Genomic DNA, 10,230 nt, shown 5'->3' with positions numbered 1-10,230 from the left:
GATTTGATCACTTCTTTGAATATTTCATAGTCGGTTTAAACTTCTTGTAAATCGCCTTTCTAAAGAAGTTTGATATTTAGGTACACAATAAACACGATTTCTACAAGTGATAGGAAAATGACTGTGGTATGACAATTCCAATCAATTAGATTTGGTAATCATTATTAAAATAATATATACACAAATTCACCGAAATGGTGATCGAAAAGCATAGAAACTTATGGCAAGTACCGGAAAATTATCAACTAAAGGTTGTTGTCTCTTTGGCATATTCCCCATTTTCATTCTCAATTTTATGGTAAAAAAGATTGAAAAAAAATCCATAAACATAGCGTATACATAGCCTCAATACGTCAAAATCCATATACATAGCCTCAAAACGTCAAAATCCATATCCATAGCCTCAAAACGTCAAAATGTTAAATAATCTAAACAAGAAAACTAACTGCCTGATTTAGGTACAAACAAATCATATTCAAACAACTTTCTCATGTGTGTCTCATTTAAACTATTAACTGTGTTGTTCCTAATTGCCGAAAACAACCTTACTATACATTTGCCCCTGAAGTCAAATAATTTACTCACTCGCTTTTAGTGAATTATCAAGTCCCATATATTGCGTATAAATCAGATATATTATTCTCCTTGTTCCCATTTTCACGCAAAAATGGTGGAAATGGTCAACAGAACAACCATCATAGGAACAATCCGTTGCTATACATTTTTAGGCTTATGTGAACAATAGTTTTGATTAAGATGTAGATGAAAATGTTGTGAAAGCTGATATAGACAAAGACAAGTTAACATTCGATATAACAGCAACATAACTATGTTGGATACACTTGAAAATGAGCCCAGTTTCGAAGACGAGAAAGTGACAATGAATGATATTCGTCGGAAGATTGAAGCGTTTGTCAATATGAAAGATAACATCAAAAAGGTGTATTCTATCGTCATTTACCATGATGTTTCTAAAGTTGTCTTCAAATGTGCCGCAATACTTGCTACTCTGAACGTTTAATGAGTTCTTCTAAAAATGTGGTGAATTTTTAAAAAAAGTTCTTCAAGGAGCTGCTGAAGTATGCTTCAAATGAAAATTCGAGATCAGAAACGCAACAGCATCAGGCTTTACTGCAGAGAAACGTTCGCGGTAAATTCATGTATGAATTCATTTTTAGGAGGATCAGACATTTCAACATTTGTAGCCAGCAGGGAGGGAAAATTTCTACAAGTAAACAAGTAATTTTTATTAGTGTTTATTCATCGTTGTAACTTTGTTGATGTCACGTAATTTGAGACCATAAACATATTTGTTGTTGTATTGTTATCAATTTCAAGTCATTTTAAGATCAAATGTTAATGCGGATGTTTACATGATTAACGCATTCATGTCTATAGGGTCCATACAGTGTAAGCATTCACGACCGTCATATATTAATTTATATATGATTACACCATATACGATTAATAAAGACGCAATTTACACCGATACAAATGTAACGCCCTGATAATACTTCAGAAATTGAACATCAATTTCTGTAAAAGGAAAAAACTCACTATTGAAATTCATTTGTAAGGCATTTTACGTTTGTCACATACATGTTTGTATAAAGGTATTCGACATAAACACTAATAAAAATGTATACCTTCAAAAAGGCAATGTTTTGTATCAAAATAAATGATACTGTCTCATTTGTCTCATGGTTATGTAGTCGCTTCGATTGCAGAAGGTCGTCAGCTTTATCCCGACTGAGTTAAACAAATGAAATAACAATAGTTGGTTTTCCGCTAAACGAGTGTTTCGGCTGGTGTTAAGGTTAATCCAGACATTTGCCATCGACATATTAAAAAAAACAATTGTAAAAACTTTATCAAGTGTTATTTTATTTACTGTTTTCGATAATCTTATGCATGTTAATAAAAAAATATTTCTGCATTATTTCATTTCCGCTATTAAACGATACTTTTCATGCGTTAGTTCAATTTTCTTCTGATCATTTTTTTTTGTAATAGCCTCAATGTATAGTTCAGCAGTCCAATAGTAATCTATCATCATAAAATTGAGAATGGAAATGGGGAATGTGCCAAAGAGACAACAACCAGACCATAGAGCAGACAACAGCAGAAGGTCACCAACAGGTCTTCAATGCAACGAGAAATTCTCGCACCCATGTTTGTCTTGCTTAGCATACTTAACAGAAGATGATTACATAGTGTGCGAACCAAATCTCGTACGTTTTGGAGGCCATGCGATTCCACCAGTTTTTGTTGCCTTCATTTCCCTTATTGATTGTTTTATGAAATAAGAACATCGGTAAGGTATTGTTACCTCAATGTGTACTGTAAGTACTCAAAGGCGCAATCATGACAAAAGGACATTGAAAATTGCATTTTTTATTAAAAAAAAATATACATCAAATTACAACAACGTTTTGGCAAGTTCAAAATGTAATGTACATGTGTATAATCATTATATACTTATTCTGTAAACATTTTAGACAATTACAAAACTTGTTTTTTTTAAACTTGCGTTGTAACTGTAATTTGATTTCGATAAGAGCACCACATTGCATAGCATTGAATTGCAATTCTGCAACATTTTAGTTTAATGTGTTTTATGAAACCACTGTTTGACGTTCACAGTGTTAATGATCCTCGTTTTTGACGTATACATTTATGTGTGGTAAAATTATATCCTTTTGTCGTCACTAAGAGTCCGTTTTCCAAAATTTTAAATTAAGATCTAAATAGAGCTGACATCTTCTTGCAAGTCTTTTTTCCATGGTGCAGTCACGTGACCTTAAAAATGCACTGAGTGATCTTAATAAGGCCAGAAACTTATAAATACATATCATTGCAGAAGCTTTAGTAAATGGCATAACATGGCGTAAAATTATTTTCTATGATTTAATAATATGCCGAGGGGGTTTAGGTATTTGACCTTTAAATTTGCTTTTAATTGCTTAAAATGTTGTCATACTAAACACATTGCACATAAGTGTCTGTTAAACGAGTATACTTCACTTTTGAAAACCCTTTGTTAGTCATTTTATGTTTGTCACATATAAATGGTATTGGAGATAAACAGATAATGTGTGTTATGGTTAAAGTAAGACAACTCACGTTTGTTAAGTTTTGTTTTACTGTATAAAATGTTTAGTACGTATGTCTTAAACGTATAAATTGTTGTTAAATATACAGTTAGGAGTCATCCAAAAAAAAAAACTGTGTTGCAAAATATATAAACTAGTAGTCATATGTTAAAGTATCGATCAGTACAAACTTTGTTTCTGAATGATTTTTGCAAGTGATGTTAGGTTCTTGAGAGTGTTATTCAACACTTATGTAATTTACTTAAAATATAAAAATATGAAAATGTTGTATATTTACCAATGAGAAAATTCTCGATCAAAGAACAAAATGACTTACATGTAGAATGTCACTGTTCGGCTGTAAACAGGAGCAAAAAATCATTGGTAGTACACATCTACATAAAATGCATTGCAGAATCTCAACTATTATTGACATTTTATAACTGTATAATTGAATAAGATTTTAATAATCGAACATACCACTAAATTCATATTTATTAAACAAAATAAGCTTTTGGAGAATTACAAGCTTTAAGATTTATAGCATTTTTGGTTATTCAAAGACGTTTCGTGGTGCTTGCAAAGTAATAATAGCAATATATTGCACCAATACGTCAGACAAGTCAAAGCATGGGTAAGGAAGTAACAGCCAAACATAGCACCTATTAAATATCATTTCATCGGTTTTTATACAAGGCTTCCTTATAATTTACACGTGATTACAAATATAAGCTTAAAAGTATGATTATGAAACTTGTTGACAATACCAACTATATGTACCATCAAATGATTATGAAAAAATGTCAATATAAATTCGTCATACTTTTAAATCCACTGGTTCCCATAACAGATATATACACCAGTATGTTATATTAAAGGCAACGAATGCTAAAGGAAACAAGATGCGAGCTCCTTTGTCAACCAGTCGAGCTTTATCACGGTCTGTTGATGTTTCAAAACAAAAACAACAAGTTTCTTTTTTCGTATCAGAACAATCTGTGTGTGTGGAAGAGGAACGCGAACGCTATAATAAAAAAAAAACAGAAAAATACACAAAATATATTAAACATGATATTATTTGTTATCGGAAAACCTAAATTTCATCATTGAAATGTCCATACTAATTACAAACCTTTGCAAACTTCCATGATTATATATATCTACATTGGATCACCAGTTGTACTATCATGAGCCACACGACGGATGCTGCATGAGGAATAGGATTTGCGTACCCTTTCTGAGTATATTAGTGATCAGTCTTTTATTGTTTCTAATATTGTGTTTTTGAACAGTTGTTTATTTTCGACTTATGAGCTTAATGTCCGTTCTATATCTTTTGCCTCTTTTCTTTTAGTATATGAAGATCTCTTATAATATATGAAATACTAACTAAATCAATGAATTAATTGATCTCAAGAGTAAAACTGGCAGTATAGATAAGAAAGAATTTTACGTACCGGTTTGTGATTACCATTTTGCACTTCGTGTAAGTATGTAGTTTGTCGTCTTTGTTGCACTCGAGCAAGAACATTTACCCATGCAAATTCAATCAAGGCGGCGAACACAAAAAACAAACACATAGCCATCCAAACGTCAATTGCTTTTATATAAGAAACTTTTGGTAAATTTGCACGTGCACCGGAACTCTGTGTTGTCATGGTGAGGACAGTCAATAGGCCGAGCGATATTCTAGCTGGTGTTGCGTCAATGTTGAGCCAGAATGAAACCCATGATAGACAAACTATGAGAGCACTTGGTATATAAATCTGAATCAGATGGTAACCATAGCTACGACTTAAATGGATATTCATCCCTATGCAAGTATACGTTACTGAAAGAAGAAAAACATGTAAAAAGTTAAGATGAAAAAAAAATGTGTTTTTTTCTATGACCGATAATTATTATGTTATACATGTATATCGTAAACAGCTGATATAACTGCAGAATATGTAAAATACTATTTATAAGGATTCCTTTACTAGACATAACAGAGATATTTATCTTAAAATGGTAATAATTGTCAGGCCAAACTCTTAGTTGTTGTAATTTATTGCTTGATCCACACTTTTGACAAATGATAGTCAATTTTGATAAAATAATCTCTGTACTGATCGCACATTGTACTGATTTAAACCTTTAATCCATTTATTTAAATTAAATATTTAACTCGAGGTAAACGTTTTTGGTGTATATAATAGTAGTATTCGATATTGAAACTAAATACGATTAATATGCAATCCATATTGTATTTAGATAATACATACAATTCATCTTGCTATACAAATACCAAGTTAGAATAAATAACTTGTCTGTTTCAATTGTACAAAGGATCTCATGACCTATACAATGGTCCCTTAAACATTGAGCGACTATTGCCGTAATCGCAACATAAACGTCCGCCTGAGCCTTATCTTTCGTTACAAGATGTGTTCATGTTTAGACATACAATTAAGTGTGAAGATGCGTGTTGGATAGTGTGGCTACATGTATGTATACAAATACAGTCATATGATAATGTATCCAAAGACAGTCATATGACTCGTGTTTCAATATATGTATAACCATAGTGTGTATAGAAAAAAATGATTGTATAAAACAAAAAGTAGGTCATGCAATTGACCTCAGGGGCCTCGATGGACAAATGGTTTTATTTGTCGAACTACTGTATCACTACACTGTAAACACTGAGGTGTAGGGGTTAAAATCCGGCACCATGGACATGTTGCAGGTGCGTTAGACTCCAATCATAATTGACCAGAATTGTCAGATTTTCTGCCGTAGGTCACTGATTACACCTCCAGGCACTCCATCTTTCTTCACAAATAAAAAAATGAAAGCCACGAACTAGTGCAATAGTGTTGATATAGCGTGAAACACCAATTGCTTTTTGTCACATATTACGTCTGCTGCTAGACTTTTACACACTATTGTTTGTCTGTTTGTCTTTTCATTTTAGCCATGGCGTTGTCAGTTTATTTTCGATTTATAAGTTTGACTGTCCCTCTGGTATCGTTTCTCCCTCTTTTACAAGTACTTCGTTTGAGTAATTATTTTTGAACAAAATCACTAATGTTGGTGAAACATTTAAATAATATATTTGTATAAACCTCACTTACTGCCGACATATGCTTTATCACACTGAAATGTTTCAATATCACCAAGTAAAAATTCCGGTAATGTCAAATTTTCTTGTCGTTGTACTGGTATTGCATTCCATATTATTTTTAGCAATTCTGTGCTCTGACCGTCTTTATAATATGAAGAAGACAAAACATATAGAAAGTATACGAGTAAAATATGTTCAATTAATAAAAAGCAAAACAGAATATATTCGGTCATCTAGATCGACTGTGCTGTATCATGTATAAAGTGGTATGTGAAAGCAAATAGGATAATAATAAAAGAAGACGACATAAATAAACATACGAAGTGGTATATCTTAAATACACATAGTAGTGAATTCAGCGTTCCGATTGGATATTCTCCCTTGTTACGATACAAATGTAGGCAATACTATATATATCTATATTCTCACAAACCAAATTACAAAGGTAAAGAGATAATGATAATAATAGACACGAGAATACATATTTAAATACTTATTAATCCAATTTACTTTTTTATTGACCTTAATCTTAACACTTTCTTTATCTAATCATTAAGAAGAAAAAAGTTCTTAATTGTCTCATTTTTACGTAACGGAGGTATTTATGATTCAAGTTCTAAGTTTGGGTTATGTCCTTTTGATCGTGAAACAAAGCAAGATATGTTTTACCCTATCTTGTCAAGTACAAACTGAATGAAAAGAGTGTCCACGTAAGTATGCATAAATGTATTCTATGTGTCTTCAACTAAAATGTGAAATTGAGAAAGGAAATGGGGGATGTGTCAAAGCGACAACAACCCGACCACAGAGCAGACAACAACCGAAGGCCATCAATGGGTCTTCAATGTAGCGAGAAACTCCCGCGTCCTTCGGCTGGCCCCTTAAAAAATATGTATACTGGTACAGTGATAATGAACGTCATACTAAACTCCGAATTATATACAAGAAACTTAAATTAAAAAAATCATACAAGACTTACAAAGGCCATATGCTCCTGACTTGGGACAGGCGCAAAATTGCGGCGGGGTTAGCCCTTTCCCTTTCACACCGGTACAGCTTACCGGTGAAGCCAATTATAAGATATTTTGGGGGCATTTGGACTTGTTCCATCGCCATTTGCTTACGTACAGATGTGGTTAAGGGCTAAAATTAATCCGCCGATAACCAGCATGATTATAATTTAATGTGCATTAACCTTCTATTATCATTAGTTTATTGTCAATTTACCCCTTACTGATGTGTATTTTTTCTGTAAAAACTATTTATTTTTCTTCGAACATAGAGGAATATTCTCAAAAAGATGTGCAAAGAACACTGCTCTTTTAAGAGGTTTGGTGACTTTTGTCAATAACATTGCAGTGAGTTTTTGAAGAATAGTATTAAATTAATAGTTCAAACTTGTACACTAGTTGAAAATGTATTTGTTTGTGTAGCAGCGCAATCACAAACTTGAAATGCGCTAAAAATCCGAAGTAATTCCTTAAAGGTATTATGAAAAAAGAGACAAAAACCACTAAAATATTCTGAAATTTTTTTGCAAAGTTGAAATAGATGTAACAAAACATGGTATCGTAAGTGTTGCAGTATGATAAAGTTGAAAACACTTTTGTTTGAATAAAGGAACATATTTATTTCAATCAAAATATGACATTTAAAAGAGTGGATTCCTCCAAGATTTGCGTAAAAATCATGCATTCGGCAACAAAGTGTTATCATCTGAACACATAATTTCGAAAAGAAAACAAACTGGGTGAGGATCTTTATGTTATTATTTTTGTTCAGTAGTAGTAGTCTCAAATACTTAAATTTCATTAATTTCTTTGCAATGCCAGTGGCGCAAGGATATGGTAAGATTGGGTGTTTGAATCTCACTGCCGGGATTGGAAAAAGCATTTCCTATATTAAATGTAACTTAACTTCAATTTCAAAAAGAAAACCTACGATTTTTTTTTAAAAGAATGTTTTTGCCAAATTGCCCCCTTTTTTACGCACATTAAAATTCAGTTCAAGAGAAGTCCGAGTCCGATGTCAGAAGATGTAACAAAAGAAAATAAATAAAATGACCATAATGCATAAATAACAACAGACAGTAAACTGACATTCTATCTCAAGACCTCAATTTAACTGATTGAAAGATTATGTCTTCATCATATCAATATCAGGCACAATCCCTCCCGTTAGGGTTATAGTATTATACTAAAATAATATATATGAGAAGAACAAAACCCATGTCATGCCAACAACTGGTTTTTTTTAAAAATAAATATGTTTAATTCCGATGCTTCCGAAAGCCAAAATATGCAATCTTTAATGACTTGACAACAGTATCGTATCTATATCCCTTCTTAAAACGTCGTTTTAAAGGTTGAGTAAGCTTTTGAGGTGAATACTGACATGCATGTTGTATGTATTGTTATCTGCCTATCAACGGGTGTACTTTTAAGAAGATTTTGAATATATACCAAACATAAAGAATAAACTTTGATGGGCACTAGTTTTCATCAATGTTTTTGAATGTTTGTATTGCATTGGTTATTCGTAATAGCTAAATATATGTGATACAATACTCACAACTCTCCATGACAAACAGACACACCTGGGAATCCATCGGATACTTGAGAAGGTTCATCTTACAAGAAAATGTTCCCGATAATCTAAAATGTAAGTTAATTTATATATATAGATGTAAGCACTTTATGTATTTTTTTTATTTAAATAGAGAAAACTATAAAAGATGTCAACAAGAACAGAAATCAAACAACGAATTTTTTAAGATGAAATGGTTTCAATATAATAAGCTTTTTAAAACAAAACCAGTTCAATTGTCAAATTCGAAATCACTGTTTTGTAAAAGCCCGGGCTTTTTTCAATTGGTTTCTTTTATGAACTTCATCTATATCAGTGGGTCATTTTTGAAACAAAAATGTAGATCAGATCACTAGAACGTCATGCCCCACTCACACTTTACGATTTAATGTTATGTGCAGTGACCTGCAAAGTATGGGTCCCAACCCAAGCTTATAATAAATATTCATATATATATACATGTTAAGAACCTCATATCATAATGAACAAGCGTGCTATAAATTTTATTTGATGTTAACACGCTTTCATGGTTACGTTCCTTGAAACCAAAAATTTAACTAGAAACGGAATAGACTAGTGGACAGACGGATTTACTAACAGATATATGGACGGACTAACAAACGGTAGAACATACCGTGACACATACTCACTTTACATTGAAATGATCATCAAAGCGACAAATGATTTTCTATCCAATCTTGCTACCGAATAATTTCCCAATCAAACCTTTGACGGATCGCTTATATTGTAAAGATCACAGAATTATTTGAAGAGAGACAAGTATTATTTGTCTTTCATAACAAAAATATGTTTGGTTTTATTGCAGTGAAACAGGAAATTAAATGTTACATTATGTTTTGAGATTGCACAATATTTGAATCAACATGATTATGGATATGCTGGAAACCTTCTTGTGAATGTTTCTCGATATAGTCGAAGATTTCATTATTTTTATTGATTATTGAGTGCTTACATGTAACTTCTAACTCGCGTCGATAGTTTCCGTTTCGTTTTAATCTAGCGAATATATAAATATATAGATAAATTGAAATATTAGAAAATGCTAAAAAAACAAAAAAAGGAATTAAAAATCATATGAGTAAAAACACCTAATGTAAATTATGTTACATCTGTATATTATACGTTTTAAGATCCTTATTTACCTTAAACTATAGAAGATTTTCCCGTTACTATAAATATGCAACAGTTTATTTGGTGTTGTAACATCATGAAAATTAGCTTTCTTTTCGTTCACAATAAACAGATCAGGAATCCATACGTCGGCCATAGCTTTTGTATCTAGCTCAAGAGAGGTAACTCCAGGAATAGGGTTATACTTCAGTCGTGTGTCTATCCATCTTTGTCGCAGAAACATCGTCATTGAATAATCCTGTAATACGAATTGATAATTTTTAGGTGAAATTCTTTTAAATTCGTATCTCTTTT

General features: G+C 32.0%; 1 protein-coding gene across 7 annotated transcripts in view; it reads right to left on the bottom strand.

Moving 5' to 3' along the window:
- Positions 1-2,378: 2,378 nt before the first annotated feature.
- LOC143085379 (glycine receptor subunit alpha-2-like) overlaps positions 2,379-10,230 on the bottom strand; it is a 46,164-nt gene continuing 38,312 nt past the window's right edge. For all 7 annotated transcript variants that reach the window (XM_076261669.1, XM_076261668.1, XM_076261671.1 and 4 more), the window contains 5 exons: positions 9,948-10,174; positions 8,770-8,852; positions 6,209-6,340; positions 4,550-4,923; positions 2,379-4,116 (listed from right to left, as the gene is read on the bottom strand). In XM_076261669.1, coding sequence (XP_076117784.1) covers positions 3,910-4,116; positions 4,550-4,923; positions 6,209-6,340; positions 8,770-8,852; positions 9,948-10,174 — 1,023 coding nt within the window. In that variant the 3' untranslated portion in view covers positions 2,379-3,909. The remainder of the gene's footprint in view (positions 4,117-4,549; positions 4,924-6,208; positions 6,341-8,769; positions 8,853-9,947; positions 10,175-10,230) is intronic.

Source organism: Mytilus galloprovincialis, chromosome 8, assembly GCF_965363235.1.
Source record: "Mytilus galloprovincialis chromosome 8, xbMytGall1.hap1.1, whole genome shotgun sequence".
In the NCBI taxonomy this organism is placed as follows: domain Eukaryota; kingdom Metazoa; phylum Mollusca; class Bivalvia; order Mytilida; family Mytilidae; genus Mytilus; species Mytilus galloprovincialis.
This window is presented reverse-complemented; position numbering and strand designations above follow the sequence as displayed.